General features: G+C 33.1%; 2 protein-coding genes across 4 annotated transcripts; one reads left to right on the forward strand and one right to left on the reverse strand.

Annotated features, from left to right (window-relative positions):
- The first annotated feature begins 2,733 nt into the window (after positions 1 to 2,733).
- LOC113514969 (beta-chimaerin) lies at positions 2,734 to 15,517 on the forward strand. 2 transcript variants are annotated; one of them, XM_052895912.1, is made up of 9 exons: positions 2,734 to 2,780; positions 8,395 to 8,530; positions 8,602 to 8,803; positions 9,558 to 9,797; positions 10,447 to 10,682; positions 11,428 to 11,679; positions 11,906 to 12,037; positions 12,791 to 12,896; positions 13,359 to 15,517. In XM_052895912.1, the coding sequence occupies exons 2-9, from the start codon at positions 8,497 to 8,499 to the stop codon at positions 13,525 to 13,527; spliced, it is 1,371 nt and encodes a 456-aa protein (XP_052751872.1). In that variant the 5' UTR covers positions 2,734 to 2,780; positions 8,395 to 8,496; the 3' UTR covers positions 13,528 to 15,517. The 2 variants fall into 2 exon arrangements, with proteins under 2 accessions (XP_052751872.1, XP_052751871.1); XM_052895911.1 differs by lacking the exon at positions 2,734 to 2,780 and adding an exon at positions 2,811 to 2,947 and having other exon boundaries at positions 8,260 to 8,530.
- Positions 15,460 to 18,033, reverse strand: LOC113514970 (N-glycosylase/DNA lyase). Of its 2 annotated transcripts, none has more exons than XM_026899073.3 (6): positions 17,855 to 18,033; positions 17,444 to 17,779; positions 17,031 to 17,142; positions 16,749 to 16,919; positions 16,162 to 16,356; positions 15,460 to 15,618 (listed from the first exon to the last, which is right to left on the reverse strand). In XM_026899073.3, exons 1-6 carry the CDS (start codon positions 17,932 to 17,934, stop codon positions 15,529 to 15,531), a joined length of 984 nt encoding a protein of 327 aa, XP_026754874.2. In that variant the 5' UTR covers positions 17,935 to 18,033; the 3' UTR covers positions 15,460 to 15,528. The 2 variants fall into 2 exon arrangements, with proteins under 2 accessions (XP_026754874.2, XP_031764391.2); XM_031908531.2 differs by having other exon boundaries at positions 15,524 to 15,602.
- Positions 18,034 to 18,282: the final 249 nt, after the last annotated feature.

An 18,282-nucleotide genomic window follows, 5' to 3' on the forward strand; every position in this document is an offset into this window, starting at 1 on the left:
TAATTATGTTTTTCTTTTTACAATTTAAATCTAAAAACATATTACACGAGTATTACGTATGTGTGTCTAACAATAAAAATTGATTATACGTGCGTATAAATTTTTACACATACTAGTAGTTAATTCTCTACTATAATTATTTTTTTATTGTATTTATTACACGTGTTGTTAAAAATATAGATACAATATCATTTTATTTTTCTAGAACAATATAATATAGCATATACTAGTTGACTCGGCAAACGTTGTTTTACCACATACATTATTTTGAGAACTATACATGAAAATTACTCGTATTACAATTATTATTTTTGACCGCCATCTTGCAACCCTTTTTCGGAATATCAAAATCACTATTAAAAAACAGTGGTTGATCGTAAAAGGGTAAAAATTTGAAGCTGGATGTATTTTTCGATGCTTAGTAATAATAAAATAAAAATAAAAAAAATATCAAAAAAATGAAAATAAAATATTTAGGGATGGGGCACCCTTATCATTGAGGGGTATGAAAAATAGATGTTGGCCGATTCTCAGACCTACCGAATATGCACACAAAATTTCATGAAAATCGGTAAAGCCGTTTCGGAGGAGTTTGGTAACAAACACCGTGACACGAGAATTTTATATATTAGATATTAAATATACTATAGCGGGTTATCAGTGGAGAATAAAAATATGAGGAAAAATTCAAGAGATCATCATATCAGCCTTTAATTGTCCACTACTGGACATATGTCTCTCCCTTGCGGGGTTTTGCCAGTAGTTGCCACACTTGGTAGGCGGATTGGCAACCGCAGTTAAACTTTGGAGATAAAGATTAAGAGGGACGCTGCTGACCATCCTTCGTCCTCACTTAGTCGCCTCTGACGACACCCACAGGAAAGAAAGGGGTGGCCTATTCTATGCCGGGACCACACGGTTTTTAATTCAATAGATATTCTGGTGTTATTGTATTTATTCACGGCAGTGCCGGCCCTAGCCCGTGATCAGGGTAGAGGGAGATTGTCTTTTGCGCCCTATATTTGATACTTTGACTTCAAGTAAATTTTGTTCCGGTTTGATGTTAAATAATAGGTAATTTTTAAATTTTCAAACATCAACTTCTATTGTAAATAGTGCTAATATTCCCGCGCCTTTGAAAAGGCGCCATCGCATTTGGCTTATTGGCGCTCATTGCCATCTAGCGCCTAGAGCAATGTGTTTCGCGCTCTACCACAAGATCTTCTAAGATATAGTAGATTTTATACCGTCAATAATGGAGTTTTTTTTTAACATAAGTAAATTTATTCTCAGATATATCTTTATCAGGCTTTACTCTTCACTAAAAGCTGTTACGTTATTATGTACAGGCTGACAACTACTAAGCCCACCTGATTTAACTATAAATAAATTATTATAAATAGCATTATGTAGGAACATCACGGCGTTTCATTCCTGGAGACTAGGATGTTTGACAAATACACTTCCATATTCCTACTCTTTAAACTGAAACAGTTTTGCAAACAAAATTGCTTGACTGTAAAAACATAATATTCAACAAAATAGATTTTTTTAATGAAATATAATGAAATGGTAACCCTGTCTGCGCTAACGATATATACTGGCGTGATACCAGTGAGGGATATTTTTTAATAAATGATAAAGGAGCGGTAATCTCGCCTATGCTAATGGTATACACTGGGGGAGCACCAGTGAATGATGATAGGTGAGATGAAAAGGCAGATCAGTTAGCCCATCTCAAGTTTCCAGGGGAGACTACGTGGAGGTCGACCTAATCAGTTACTACCAGTCCTTTTTTCCCCCGACAAAACTAGGTTAGTTGATATGTTTTATAGTTAACTTCTATTTTATACAATGTTACAGGTAAAAAATATTCAACGAATGAAAGCTTCAATGCTCGAATATATTTGTGAGTTTAACTAATATAAGCAAAAATGCTAATGCACATGAACAATGCATTAGATAGAAAAATAATCAGCAAAATAGTTACAAGTCAATTTAAAATAACTGCGAATAATTAAACCAAATACCGAAAGTTAATGAACGAAATAAAGTTTATTACACAAATAAAATTATAAGACAATGATTTATTTCTTTCTTGATTCTATAAATAAAGGTATATTATAAACTTCGTAGATGGTTTAGCGACTTGATCAATTACGAGTAGTCTCGTATGTTATTTGCTATATGTAAGACAAAGAAACCTAATTTTTCTATCTTAAAAATAGTACAATTTCCTGCAGAGATAATGGAGAAGGGGCCGATTCTTGAGGGGCCATTTCTCTCAATCTATCTTTGATGTCATAGCGAAATCTTTATTCATAGAATCAATATGGAGTAAATTTATAATTAATTGATTAGAGTCAAAATGATTATAAATTTAGTTTATTGTGATCCATAAAGCAGTAACTTCGCTAAACTATCAAATTGAAATAAGTATTTGGTTAAGAGATGAGTTTAGAGAAATGGTGCCTCAGAATCGACTCTACTTTAAGACGTTTACTTTTTTTTTTAGTACGTTTGTTCCGTTGTGGAACAGGCTAAGGTCGGAGACCATGCTGCCTTTAAGACGTTTACTTGCAAACAGTCAATTTAAAATGTCATTTGTCAATGTCAATATTAAAAAGATGACAGTTGAGTAAAATTCCAGACAAATTATCTTTTTGAAGACTAGGCAGCATGGTCTCCGACCTTAGCCTGTTCCAAACGGAACAAACGTACTAAAAAAAAAAAAAAAAGATGACAGTTGAGTAAACAGATTTTTGTTTACGTTATTATTTGATGATTAATAGGAATCAATCATCCATAAGAGGATCTGTCACTTGAAGGTGTTAGTGAATACACGTTTTTTGTTGGAATCTTTATTATTTAGTGTTATATTGTGTTGAGAATCCTTATATTTATTTCATTTTGTCCTGTGTTTGTCCTATTTTCTTAGTGGTGTGTGGTAAGTAGTTTCTTATGTGTATATTCGCTCCACCTCCGTAATTATGGAGGTGAGCGGTGATGAGGATCCTCCCGATATAGGAGGTATACCTATAGAACCTATCGATGATGGCTTGGAGCCCTCTCAATCCCTGGTAGGTAATACAAGGAAAAGACGAGCGTCTTTGGATCTTGACAATAGGGATGGGAAAAAAACTAATCCACCCTCAGAATCAATACAATTTGTTTACACCAGACCAGGTTTTGAGAGTGACTCAAAAGCAAAGTATAATCCCCAGGATGCGGCTCCTTATTCCGTACATATAACAAGAATAGAACCCGATGTTTCAACTGGATTATCAATAAAACTATTAAGATTTGCGCAGTTCTTACACAAAAATAAAATCACAGGAATCAAGAAGGGGGGTATCAAAGCATTAGGTCGTAATAGGATATCTGTTGAATTTAAAAATCATTTAGAAGCCAACAATTTTGTTGAAAATCCACTCCTTACAGATAATAAATACTCTGCTAGCATCCCAAGATTCCAAATCTCCCGAATGGGGGTTGTTCGTAATATACCTAATGACTGGTCCCTTGAGGAACTGGTCCAAAATATCGATACTCCTCCTAATTGTGGACAAGTGATAAGAGCTAGACGATTAAATGTCAAATCTCATAAACCGGACAACTCAGTCACTTGGATACCCTCATCTTCAGTTGTATTGACTTTTGAAGGGCAGGTTCTTCCAGAAAAAGTTTATTGTTTTGATACCTCTCTCCCGGTTCTGCTATATAGGTTACCTCTTATTCAATGCAGAAATTGCTGTAGGTTTGGCCATATTCGCACTCAGTGTCGATCTAAACCTAGATGTTATTATTGTGGTGCTCAACATGCAGGTGATGCATGCGATAAAAGTAAGGAACAACCACATTGCATACTCTGTGACAGTGATAATCATGCAGCTACAGAGTCGGTGTGTCCCGAACATGCAAGACAAAAAAGTATAAAAATTGTAATGGCTGAAGAAAATATAAGCCACATGGAGGCATCTGTCCGATTTCCTTCTGTAAAGCGGTCATATGCTGATGTAACATCGACTCAACAAAATTTATACCAACCTCAAACCTCTCATCCTCTAAACTATCAATTCTCAGTTACATCATCTCCATCCTCATCACCCAGAAAATCATATCGTGAAACAGTCCTTTTAACTCCCCGACCTCGTCCCCCCATGGGTAAATCGTATGACATATCTGCACATAATAATATTACTCAGACACCCAAATCCTCTCAACCTAATGGTTGTGCTGCTATAGGCCAACAAAAATATGAGGAAACAACTCCTCTCCCTACCCCAAATGACAATCTTGTGGAACTTCTTGTTTGTACCCTCATTAACATTATATCAAAATTTTCAGATGCATTACCGAACAATGTCCAACAATTACTGCAGCTCCTCCTCTCCTCCTTCTTAAAAAATGACCCTAAACCTCCTACAATGGAATACTAGGAGTATCTTAAATAAAAAACATGATCTTATATATTTACTCAATAAATTTAAACCAGTGGCATTTGCCATCTCGGAGACATGGTTAAGACCTGGCACTACATTCAGAGTGCCTGGCTACTCATGCCTCCGGGATGACAGAGCCGACGGATGGGCGGGTTCCGCTCTTCTGGTTACAAAATCTACTACATTCTCCCAAATCCCCATCCCCTCACACAGTCCAGAATTTCAAATAGTAGCAGTCAAAACCTTTGGTATTACCTTAGTCTCTATTTATATCCCTCATCCAAATCAATCCATACTCTCTGAACTTCAGTCACTCCTATCGACTCTCTGTCCTCCTTTTATTATCATGGGAGATTTTAACTGCCATCACACATTATGGGGCTCACAATCCACTGACACAGTTTCTACATACTTGTTAGATCTACTCGACGACATTGACCTCTGCGTGCTGAATGATGGATCTAGTACCCGTAGAGTATCCCCTCTTCAAAACCCCAGCTGTCCTGATTTAACACTTGCATCCCCTACCCTAGTCACTAAACTTACATGGCAAGTCCTACCTAATTCATATGGTAGTGACCATATTCCTATCTTAATTACATTCTATAATACTTATTCCAAACCTACGTCTGTCCCCAGTCCACTTCTAAAATATAAAACAGATAAAGCTGATTGGCATAAATTCTCCAGTCTTTTAGAAAATAAATTTTGTTCCCTCCCTGCCATAAGTATAAATAATTTTCATGAAACCTACAATAATTTTGTTACTTTTTTAACATCAGCAGCTAATGATTCGATCCCCCTTAAAAATTCTACTCTTAACAAAATCCCTTCCCCCCCTTGGTGGGACTCTGAGTGTACAAATAGTGTCAAGCTGCGAAAAGAGGCTGAAAGAACTTATTTATCAAACTTGACGATGGATAATTACCTCTCCTATCGTAAGATAGCTGCTCGCACAAAGAGACTACTCTCCAAGAAAAAATCTTCAGGATGGCATAGGTTTTGTGAATCCTTATCTCCAAGAGCCTCCCCCTCTCTTGTATGGAATAAAATCAATTCATTTCGCAATGGAACTATTAATCATAATTTAACATCGAATGATCCCTCGTTATGGGTAGATGCTTTTTTTGATAGGCTTGCTCCACCTTTTGTCCCCTCAGAAGATTCCCTTCCTTATGCAACTCCTCCAACTTCTAGTGGTGACAGAATGGATGAACCATTCTCGTTACCAGAATTGATTTGTGCCCTTGATCATCTCCATGACTCCTCTCCAGGAATTGACGGCATCCCATATTCTTTTATATGTAATCTACCCATGTCAGGTAAAAAATACTTTCTGGATATTATTAATTGTGTCTTCTTATCTGGAATAGTACCTGAATCTTGGAAATCCCAAATTATAGTTCCCATCTTAAAACCCCAAAAAGATCCTAACGATCCAAATTCTTACAGACCGATTGCCCTACCTTCGGCCTTGGCAAAAATTCTAGAAATTCTCATTAAACATAGACTTGAATGGATTTTAGAAAGTAAAGGTTTATTATCCAAATTACAATTTGGATTTAGACGTGGCATGGGTACTACAGATAGCCTTAGTGTCCTTATTTCGGAAATACGCCTTGCTTTCTCCTGCAATGAACACCTCATAGGAATTTTCCTTGATATCTCGTCTGCGTATGACAATGTCCAGCTTCCAATACTCAGGCAAAAGCTGCAAAATCTGAGTATTCCTGTGAGACTGACTACTATCATATGTAATCTCTTAATGGCTAGATCGATTTCCTTGCGTGTTAATGGCTCTCTTTTTCCTTCAAGACTGGTCTGGAAAGGTCTCCCACAGGGCTCTGTCCTTAGTCCCCTTTTATATAATATCTATACATCTGACCTTGAATCCTCTGTTACTTGTTTCTGCAAAATCCTACAATATGCGGATGACATTGCTATGTATATCGCCTCAGATTCCTTTTCTGACTCCTCTTCCCGCCTAAATTCCGCGTTATATTACCTCAATCAGTGGCTAGATGATCATGGGCTAACACTTTCTATACCAAAGTGCTCAGCGGTCGTTTTTAGCCGCAAGAGACAAATCCCCGTTATTGAACTCTCTCTAAATAATGAACCTATCTTAGTACAAGATAAAGTAAAATTTTTGGGTGTTATCCTGGACTCAAAATTAACAGGCCTGCATCATTTAAGCTACGTAGTAAATAAATGCGAAAGTAGTATTAATATCTTAAAAGCCCTTTCTGGTGTACGTTGGGGTTCTCATCCATATAGCCAAAAACTCTTATATAATGCTATTATCCGAAGTCACTTAGACTATGGCTCATTTCTGTTAGAACCTTGCAACAAAATTGCTCTAGCTAAATTTGACAGAGTTCAAAGTAGGTGCTTACGTATAATTATTGGTGCAATGAAGTCATCTCCAGCAAACGCTCTGCAAGTCGAATGTCTAGATCCCCCTCTCCATCTACGTAGACAATATCTCTCAGACCGCTTTTACCTCAATATTGCCCAATATAACTCCCATCCTCTCCTTCCTATCTTAGAGTCTCTCTCAGAACAAATAAGCCTATCAAGTTACTGGACCCATAAAGAACCCCCTCCCATCCTTAAGAGCTTTACCAAGTACAAAAACCCGATCTCACTTATTAAAAAAATAGACCGTAACCCTCTTTTCGAATTTGATTATGATTCTCTAATTTATCGTCCTAATGTAATTCTAGATTTTGGATTAGTAAAACATTCACCTTTTGCTAATCAAAAGTTTAACGCTATTGTCGCGGAAACATGGCACGACTGGCTTCTGATGTTTACAGATGCTTCTAAAACTGACAAATCAGATCATGTTGGAGCCGCTGTATGGATCCCAAAATATAACGTTGTCCTCAACTTCAAATGTTCTCCTTCATCCTCAACATTTACTGGTGAATCCATAGCTATTATGGAAGCAGTGTCCTATGTAGAAACACATAAATTAAACAAAACCCTCATTCTTTCGGACTCCCTAAGCTGTTTACAAGATATTTTAAAACTACCTTTTAAATCCAAAGAAAACTTTTACATAACTTTGCAAACTAAACAAATTTTACATAGGTGCTATAAGTCCGGTATTAATGTTACCATTGCGTGGATTCCTAGTCATTCAGGAATTATAGGGAATGAAACAGTAGACTCTTGGGCCAAAAATGCTATCCAACATGGTAATAATTACAATTTTTATTTCACTCGAGATCTACGTTGTCAGGCTAAACCACACATGTTAGAGGCTTGGGATAACTTGTGGCAAAAAACTAGACAATCTAAAGGCAAGTATTATGGTAATATCCAGCCCTTCATCCCTATAAAACCATGGTTTGCTACTCAACGAAACTTAGATAAGTGGGTTACATCAGTTATATGCCGCCTACGTTTGGGACATGTCTGCACACCCGTATTTTTATACAAAATCCGAATCCAAGATCACTCTCTGTGCGAATGTGGCTTAGCGGAAGGAACGTTAGAGCACCTATTTTTTGAATGCCCCAAATTGACCCTTCCCCTCTATGACCTGTTGCCTCGTACCTTTCCACGTCCTGTAAATATTCCATTCCTTCTTACCTTAGTCCACTCTCCTTTGGTTAAGGTACTGGCCAAATTTATATGTACTAATAATATAAAAATTTAAAATATAAGTATATGTCACTCTTTACACTTCTCGTCTTTTCATTCCTTCCGCGTATTGTCTTTGCTATAATACACTCATACACACATATCATATTAAATTTATTTTTCCTTTGCATGTATATAACATATTTTGTGTTGTCCTCCTTTCCAGAGAACTCAACTGAACGATCATTACTGAAAAATGTCATAATATAAAATTCACGGAGTCTTCTCTAACCCTGACATTGGCAGAAAATCACCGTTGCTTCTACGGTGGAAGCCATATTTTAAAAAAGAAGAAGAAGAAGATGATTAATAATTTTTCTTTATTTAACTTATTAATTTAAAACCTTGACACAGTTATTGTGATAAAGTGAATACTAAATACAATAAGAAATAAATATTTACCATGGAAAATTTGAAAAACATATGGAAACCAGAATGTATGTACGATGAGTGGTTTCCGTTTTTGAATTTTGGTATTCCATGAATTTAATTACTCATAATCTTTCAGTGTATCGAATTCAATTGGAAGCTCCTTTACCGAAAAGGATAATATGCGAAAATTGTCCTGACAGGCCAGAGTTCTATGGGAAAGAATATCACGGAATTGTAGGTCACAAAGAGGCTACTTTAATTTTAGAAAATGAGCCCAATGGTGCATATCTTATTAGGAAAGGAAATCAATTAAATGATTTTTATACACTCACATGGAGGTAATCATTCTGTACATATTTTAAATATTAATAATAAAATAATAATATTTACTTAATAAATATTTTCAGAGCTGTCTTTATAATATTGGTCTACTTTACCATTAGACAAAATCCGATACTGCATTTATTTTTACTGTAAATTTTGAAAAGATAATATTTTTAAATAGTTATGCATAGTTTTAATGTAACATTGCTTGAAAAACCTATTTATACAGAGTACAAGAGGTAAAAATAAATAATAAGAAGTTTGTATTTTAATATTTGTTCAGCTCCTTGTTGGTCGCTGGTTTTATTATAGTTAAATTTAGCAGTGAACTTTAAATCAGAAGAATAAAAGTAGATAAAAATAAAAACACTGTGTATAGGCTGTAATTAATAATAAGACAAAAAAAAAACATTCCATAAAAACAAAAGAAAAACCAAAAAAGTATTTTATAATTATGAAATAGTTTATATTACAATATTTTTGTTCATATTGAACAATATTTAAATATAAATTTTGTACCAAATTTGAAATTGTATTATATTACTTTAAAACATTATTTTAATATAAATAAGCAGCACCACCATACTTTGATTCCTCTTTTTGAAACTGTTAAATATCATTGTTATTAAACAATTATAACTAAAAATAGAGACTAACAAATTTGCAACACATGTATGATAACACACATCAGATAACACAGTGGACGAAGGTTTACAATGAAAATAATCGTTAACTTTTAAACTTACTTAATATAAATATTAATTTCAGGTTCAATAACAAAATCCACCATTATAAACTGTATTATGATGGGACATATTACATAAAGGATAAGCGATATGAGACCGTCCATGATCTAGTTGCCGACGGTCTCATCACTTGTCACATGGAGCTGAAGGCCCACCATATCTTGGAGATGATCAATTCGGAACAGCATCGAGCTAAATATACTGACAGTCCTTATGTCACACTCAATAAGCGAAAATTGAACACATTGTCACAAATGAAACAGTAATATTATTTCTTTATTTGTTATTAATATTTTATAAAAAAAAAAAGATATTGAATGGAAAGCATAATATTATGTAGCATTCCCTGCCAAGTAACCTTTGGGAACTCATATATATAATTTTATCTTATATTTTTGCTAAAAGGGTTTTTTGTCATTATTTTTATTGTTTATTCCATTTGTTAAAGTGTTTATCATTACACTTTCTCATTTCTGATTCTGAAAATTTTTAGTGTCAATCAAATTCAAAATTAACACTGGGTCTTATGCACTGGATATAAAGCAAAATTTTATTGTGTCAAAAGCAAATTTTGGTTCTTATAATTCATTGTTTACATAGTTATTTCTTGTTTTCTTATACATATGATGCTATAACCGCATAAGTAATTACTACAGATATAGAAGGGAATAGATGTTGCAAGTACCTGAATTTAGGTATTTAAAAATTGTTCATGTTTGCATCTTACATGAAAAAGCTTTTTTTTTTTCATAAAATTTTCCATAGAAATTACAAATTAAAATTTAGCTGAGACAATCACATCTAATTCAAGTTAAGTAAATTTTTAAATTACATTGCAACATCTATTAAAAATTAATATCTGTGATAGATATTATATGCAAATTCATTTAATTTTATATTTTCTTTTTCAGAAACTCAAACAAATCAAGTCCTGTAACAATTAAGACTGAACACCAGAATCTAGGATTGGACATAGAACCTAAGAAACCAACATTTGATCTTACACCAACTCTAGAAGATAATCCACTGTTAATAAAATACTCTAAATGTCATAGTTTTAAAGTACATACATTTAAGGGATTGAATTGGTGTGAACTTTGTGCCAATTTCTTATGGGGATTTACTGCACAGGGTGTAAAATGTGAAGGTAGTTATATATTTTTTATTTTGATGTAATCTCATCAAAAAGATTTCTGCTTCTAGAGACTTAGTTATGAAGTACAATTTTGTGTGATTTACATTTCTGCTAAATGTATTTTCAGTATCTACATTACTATATTTTATTTAGCGTCATATTTGATATCTGGTTTCTCACATACCTTTAAAATATCGATTCTAGCTGGAAAGTTAAGTAATTTATATAATTCTCGTATCTCGAGAATGCTCACAAGTGATTTATTAAGAAATTTATAACTTTTTATAATTTGTTACCTATCTCTTAATCTTACATAATAATTTCGAATTAATTTGATTTTTTTTCTACAACGTAGAATGGCAAACAAGCCGACTGCCCACCTGATGGTAGTAACTGTCGCCTATAGACATGAGCAGTACCATGGATATAACAGAGTATACTGTTTCGCCCATGCGTTGCCATTCCTGAGTACTCGGGTGTTATTCCTCTGTACCCTGTAAATTCTCTGCCATATCCCAGCCTTCAAATCGAAACACATGCAAACACAACTGCTTCACGGTAGAAACATGAATGGGACAGAGGTGCCCAAGCAAACGACTTTTGTACAAAATCTCCCTCTAGTAAGAAATTTAATTCCTATTGATCCTTAGAATAAACATTTTGCTGTGATACAAAAATGAAATTTTAATTTTAGAGATGTGACAATTATATAAGAATAAGTCGTTAATAATAATTGTCACATTTTGCGTTTTCACAGATTGCGGTTTTATAGCACATTCCAAATGTTCGGAGCGAGTGCCTAATCATTGCGTTCCTGATTTAAAAAAACTTCGAGGAGTATTTGGCATAGATCTTACAACATTATTAAATGCTCACGCCAGCATGCTTCCGTTTGTCGTGAGGAAGTGCGTACTCGAGATAGAGGCCAGGGGAATGGACTCTGAGGGTATATATCGGGTGTCGGGATTTGCAGACGAGATTGAAGCCTTGAAGATGGCATTTGATAAAGGTATATATAGTCAACTGACACAATCTATAATATTTATCAATATTTTTTAAAAAATGTTTTCATTATAATCTAAACATAAATTTCCCAATTATTCTTTACATTAAAAAATAGCTAAATTAGTCCTGTCATTCTCAAGTGATGCGGTTATCAATTTAAAAGCATTTAATTTACATATACGAGTGTGTCATAGTCGGTTGAATATTTGAAAAAAATCTTCATTTACCAGATGGCGAAGCAACAGATCTCAGTGTGTACAGCAATATAAACGTGGTAGCTGGAACACTCAAATTATATTTGCGATTGCTGCCGGTCCCCCTGATTACTTTCGAAGTGCATCCGAAGTTGGTGGAGGCAATACGTACGTATAATAATTAGATGTAAATAAAATTCCTAGTAATCCGTAGTAATAGTCTTAAATCAGCCTTTACAGGATGGGAAAAGTGGTTTTTAAGAATGGAAACATGGTCTTATTAATTGTAATTTGCCTGCGCTATCGGTATATGCTGGTGGAGCAGTGAGAGATGATACGTGAGGACGAAAGCTGGTTAATTAGCTCATCGTGATGAATTCGACAAAAATTAACCACTATGGCTTTCAGGGCGAACCGCGCGGAAGTCAACCTGAAAGTGTAAATCGCTAGCTATGGGGCTATTAAACTCCATTAGGTACTAATAATCCCTTTCCCTCTCTACAGGGTATATTGTACCCTGTAAGATTAGAGCCATCACGTATTCGACCTCCACGCGGTACCTTATGAGAATCATTAACTGTTAGTTATTGGTGACTTCGTCACGGTACTCCATTACTGTCCTCTGTCTCTGGTACAGAGTACTAGCGTATACAGACAGCGCAAGCGGAGTTACCGTTATATTAAAATGACGATTTAAAAGTGCTTGTAAATTAGTCTATTGAATAAAAATGATCAGAATTAAATATAGAGGAGGGCAGCTGGTTACTATTTTGGTCCAAAATGAAAACATTTGGATCGCAAATTACTTGTCTATGAAACCGCCTGCATTAGAACTTGCTATTAAGCAAGTTATATGTATACTTGCTTGACACTGTCGAGGTATTGGAAAAAATATATGAAAATTTTTATGTTTTATTACAGAATTAAAAACGACCGCTGCACAAATAGCGATGTTGCGAGAATGCTTAGACATGTTACCGCCAGCCCATTTCAATTGCCTTCAGTATATGGTACAACATTTATATAGGTGAATATTATAATTTTACTCTTAACGCAGGGCCAGACTTAGCCTATCACCTGCTTTTGACGGCGCCCCCTGACGACGCGAAAAAAAAGCATTCACCATGCCTTTACCGAGGTTTATAGTCACCGGACTGTCTGTGTCACCCCTCCCTTGTTCGGCCGTTGCACGCTAGTTAAAGGGTAGAAAGTGAGAATCGAGTACGTTTAATCTGTATTCTTACATTACACACATTTTTTGCTACTAAAATTCACCAGACACAGTCCATCTATAATGCACAGTGACTGATGAAGATCACATAGCGGGCAAAGCAAATAAGCTCAGAAATAGTCTAGTAAGATTGTCTAACTGTACCTAATCAAGCATTCAGCATATGTCAACCTGTTCGATTTTTGATTACTTTGAAATGATTTTATTTGCATTTAGGTAGGCAAATGTCCAAGAAATAACATATACATTTGTCTCCAGGGTCGCTCAACAATCAGAAGTGAATAAGATGAGCCCTCACAATCTGAGCACCGTGTTCGCGCCAACTCTCGTCGCAACCCCTCCAGCTATTACAGACTTGGCCTTCGAAATCCGCGCATTGCAAGCACTCATAGAGTACTGTCCACAAATCTACTATGGTAATAAGTAAGATTTTACAGTTCTCGGCAATTTTGAATAAAACCATAGACAATGAAGTCTGTGCAAAAAACGCTTTTGCATGTAAAATTGTTACTGCGCAATTGACGCAGTACAAAAGTTGTTTAATCTGTAATACTTAATAGTCTGAGCGAGAGCCGTAAATCAGAATCATATTTCGCTCTTTCATTCTACTATGTGTAATATATGGGATATTACAAACATGGGACATATTCTATAAGATATTCGGAAAATTTTAACTTTTTTTATTCATAATAGTATGAATATAAAAGACCAGATAAATGAGATAAATTTTATTTGATCATTTGAACTAAACTAAGACATGATCTCGAACTAGAACAAAATTTAAAAACAAAATTATAATATTTTTGGTCTGGTTGTCCTGAAAATAACTCAAATAATTATAAATATATCCACATTATCAATTATTTATCCTGTTTTTTTATCAGAATTTTCTGATTATATGATTATAAGTATATATACATACAAGTACGATCGATATCACGTTTTCAGGTACAATTTCACCATACATACTAGTTGCTTATTGTTTTTAATATAATAACATTATTAAGTATTCACATTAGGTTTCTTGGAAGGAATATCTTGAGACAAGCTTTATTAAGCTAGGTTTTTCCGAGTCCGAATACGGTCTAGTAACAATTTTTACGCAAAAAACAATAGGGCCATTTCTGAGGTGTTATTTCTCTAATCTCTTAACCTTACATTTTAATTTAACATTATATAAAATTACTGTTTTATAGGTCATCATACATAGATAGATAGATACTCTTTATTGTTTTTTCTGTAAGATTACATCAGTAAACTTATTATAACTACAAACAATTACAAGAAAATATTGCACTGAGAAAAGAATGGGCGGCATTATCGCTAAGAGAAATGTCTTCCAGGCAACCTTTGGAAAAAGAAAAGTAATTATAAATCAAAATTACAAAATATTGACTTAAATTTATTTGGAATAGAGTTCATATTGATTCTTATATGTAATAAAGATTTTGTTATGATATCAAATTAAAATTTATCGATAGAGAACCGTAACCGACATTAGTAAATCTAGCCTTGGAAATGGCACAATTTTATACTTTAGATCTTTGAACTAATTGGACTTAAAAACCTTTTAAAGGTGCTATTACATAACGTTTACACCAAAATTCGTAGATAAGTTCCTAATTTTATATTTTATTTTAAGAACTAAATATGACTGATTTTATATTTGCATTTTTATTCAGTTTATTAATAATTAGATTTTTATTTACATCTATTCTTATATTAGTTAATTTTAATAAGTTATTGTGAATCGACTGTGGTAATTTTTTTACACTGACTGGAATACACATAACTTATTTCTTTGTTTCACGCTGAAACTAAAACACGATTAATTCAATCTTGATTCATCTCAGTAAATGATAGATAATGGTAGATTTGAAAGTATAATGTAAGATTTTTCGGGCTGTCTGAAATGAATATTCCACTGGACATATAATAATTCCATAGGTGTCATATTCCACAAATAAATATAGATCGGTAGGTTTAAAATTAATCATTCCTGGGATTAATCAAGATCCATAACAAAATTGTTCATACAGATGTTATATCTTTAAAAATCTGTTTAACATATAAGTAAACTTAATCTCAACCATTGTCTTATATCGATTTATTAAGGTTAGTATATATATATTTTTTAAAAGTGTAAGTTAGAATAATAAAATCTCACAAAATGTATAATATTATTTTACACAATACTTTTTAGAACATAAAAATATCAATTTGTGATATTGTAATTAATTTGATCTTTCAAAAAGATTCTGTAAACCATTCCAGGTTGTATTCTTAAGTATATTTTATTTATTACAAAATTTATTAGTGCTTTCTGTTAATTTAAGAATAAGATATTTTATACTTTTGTATCAAATCAAAGAACATATTATTTTGAAAAATACATATAATCAAATTTACAACTATCACTCTGTTTTTTTTATTTTTTTCTCTTCTTCTTTAGCTGACTTTCACAGGATTCATTGCCATTATTTTGTTGGAATTTCTTCAAATCTGCACAAAATAGTACCTGTAGATTACATACAAAACAGTATGATATAACCTGAGTGTTACTGCAATGTTTACTGTTAAAATTAAAGTAGGTATATATAACTAGCTTTGACCCACAATTTCATCCGTGTGACCGGGATATGATAATTGACCTACTGAAAAAGTAGTCTATATTATTTTCCAGCCCATTTACCAAATTTCAAAGTGATTGGTTAAGCCATTAATGTGCTATAAAGTAATAAACAAACTCACTTTCATATTTATAATATTAGTAAGGATGACACTATGTATAATAATAGTATTTCTAAGTATGTTACCACAACTCTAGTCCAAAGTTGTAATTTCAATACTCTTATGTGATTGGGTGTGTTTATACTTGGACATTGATACAAGTATAATTTTCATGTTCAATACTATTCATATAATTGTTTTATTTTACCACACACTTTGAATAAAATTTTTTCATAAAAATTTAGGTATGTGGGGCATTAACTACAACAATATGCAGTTTTCTCTGCTTTTTATAAAATGCAACTTGCCTGTGAAAACTCTTAATACTTACTGTATGAGCCCATCCTGCCATATCTCCATATAATTTCCTAAAATGGTCCCCAATCTCAACATACATCTTTTCACTAATATTTTTCTTTCCTCTGAGATGAGGCAAATAATTTTGTGCAGCTATTTGATACACATGTGTGTCAACTGGAAGTGCTTCTAAATGATTAAGTGACATCAGGCATATGCAATCTGCAACCTGCAAATATTTAATTCTAAATAATAGGCAAACATGAAATGGTTCCAGTAACCATTTGATACTCAGTTGCCTAACCTGGGAGAAACTTGGTATGAAGATAAAAAAGTTTTAGGAATGTCCCTGTACAAATAAACAGTGACTCACAATCAATGAAATAATGTCTTAAAAAATGTTACAAAAAGACCTTAAGTCACTTTTTTTTCAGATAATTTTGTTTATAATACTTAGAATGGCAAACAAGCTACTGGCAGAAACATAAGTGGGACAGAGATACCCATAGAACTTTTGTACTGTCTTATTCTGGTCATAGTATAAAAATGATAATAAACCATTTTTTATGATAAGATCCTCTGCTATCTTTATAGTTTAGCTATTTATTTTTTCTTCTATACCTTGGGTCCTATTCCATATAATTTCATCAATTCTTGTCTGGCTTCTTTATATTTCATATCTTTCAAAGTTTTGAACCATTCTTCTCCACCCCATTCAACAATCTGTGTTGCCGCCTTATGTATAAATTTTGCTCTATAGCCAAAACCCAGTTTTCTTAAATTACATTCTACCTATAAAGATAAATAGAAACTATTAATTTTGTCTTATGCAATTATTAGTAAATTTTGAGTCCATTTAGGATTACATTATGTAAAATTTAACAAGTTTATATAAAGTTTTACCTCTGCTTGAGCAAGTTTTTCAACAACTGGGAAGGAATAATATGTGATTTCATTATGTGTACATATTTCTTCACCATAATGCGTACAAAGCTTTTCAACCAATGATGAAATTCTGGAAAATGTGAGGCTAACATGTTTGATAACAAGTAACAATTATAAATATCAAATTGACATTAATTACTACATTGATAGGACAATGTTAGATTTCAATTGAAAACACAATCTATATTTAATTATTTTTGCTATATGTTTAAATTTATTTTAATACTTATCATTTTAAAGAGCCAATTTTAGGTCTGTGGATACCCTTTTTTCTGTTACTTAAAACATTAAGATTCATTTCTTCTGAAGCCACTTTTAATTCAAATATGTTTCACATTTGAATTTTTAATAAAAATATGATATTTGCTTACCTCGATATATGATTGTTTTGACTACAAATAAATGAAAATAAGTTTTCTACTGGTTCTTGATTTAAAATTCTTATCCCAAAGAATTGTACACATGCCGATTTAAACAGTTCATCTTTTGAAGACCATTCTTGATAGTATTTGGCTAGGTTCAAATCAAGGCGAAAATATTTTTCTAGAAGCTCCCCAAAATTTACATTATCAATTTTTGCGTTTGCTGCCGACGGATGTAAGGTTCCAATTATTTGATAATTTAAATAATCGTCTTGTTGTTTTAATTTCCATACCGTTTTTGCAAAAACACCAATCCATTCATTGTTACTTTCGTCGTGTGTCCACCTAAGATTTAAAACACTATATAGTATATGTAAGAGTATAAAAATACAATACTAAATTAATGACATTATTGTGTACCTAAAACTTTGACCACCATTTAATGTACCAATTAATTGGAGCTCTCTAAAACTGCATGGTAATTTATGCCACTTAGACATGATTTATTTTAATAAATTCATATATTTTTATAAATATTGACCCTAAATTAACAAACTAATAAAAAAATTTACAAAACCCGCGAAACTACAAGTGACTTCAGTGACAGTTGTGGTTTATCATGATTTCATAATGACATATAACAAGTGATTGTCATAGTTTACGTAGATTAGGGATTATAGGTATGTGTAACCCTAAATAGATATATATTAAAAATTATATTTATATAAGATTTGTAATGTAAAAAATATAAAATACAGTAATACTATATTTCACTCGCGACTTCGTCCATGTGATCAAGATATGTTCATTAGCCGGGCGGCTAGAACCCTCTCTGGGGTCGCATCTAT

Source organism: Galleria mellonella, unplaced genomic scaffold (genome assembly GCF_026898425.1).
Source record: "Galleria mellonella isolate WM207_F2 unplaced genomic scaffold, CSIRO_AGI_GalMel_v1 utg312, whole genome shotgun sequence".
Lineage (NCBI taxonomy): Eukaryota > Metazoa > Arthropoda > Insecta > Lepidoptera > Pyralidae > Galleria > Galleria mellonella.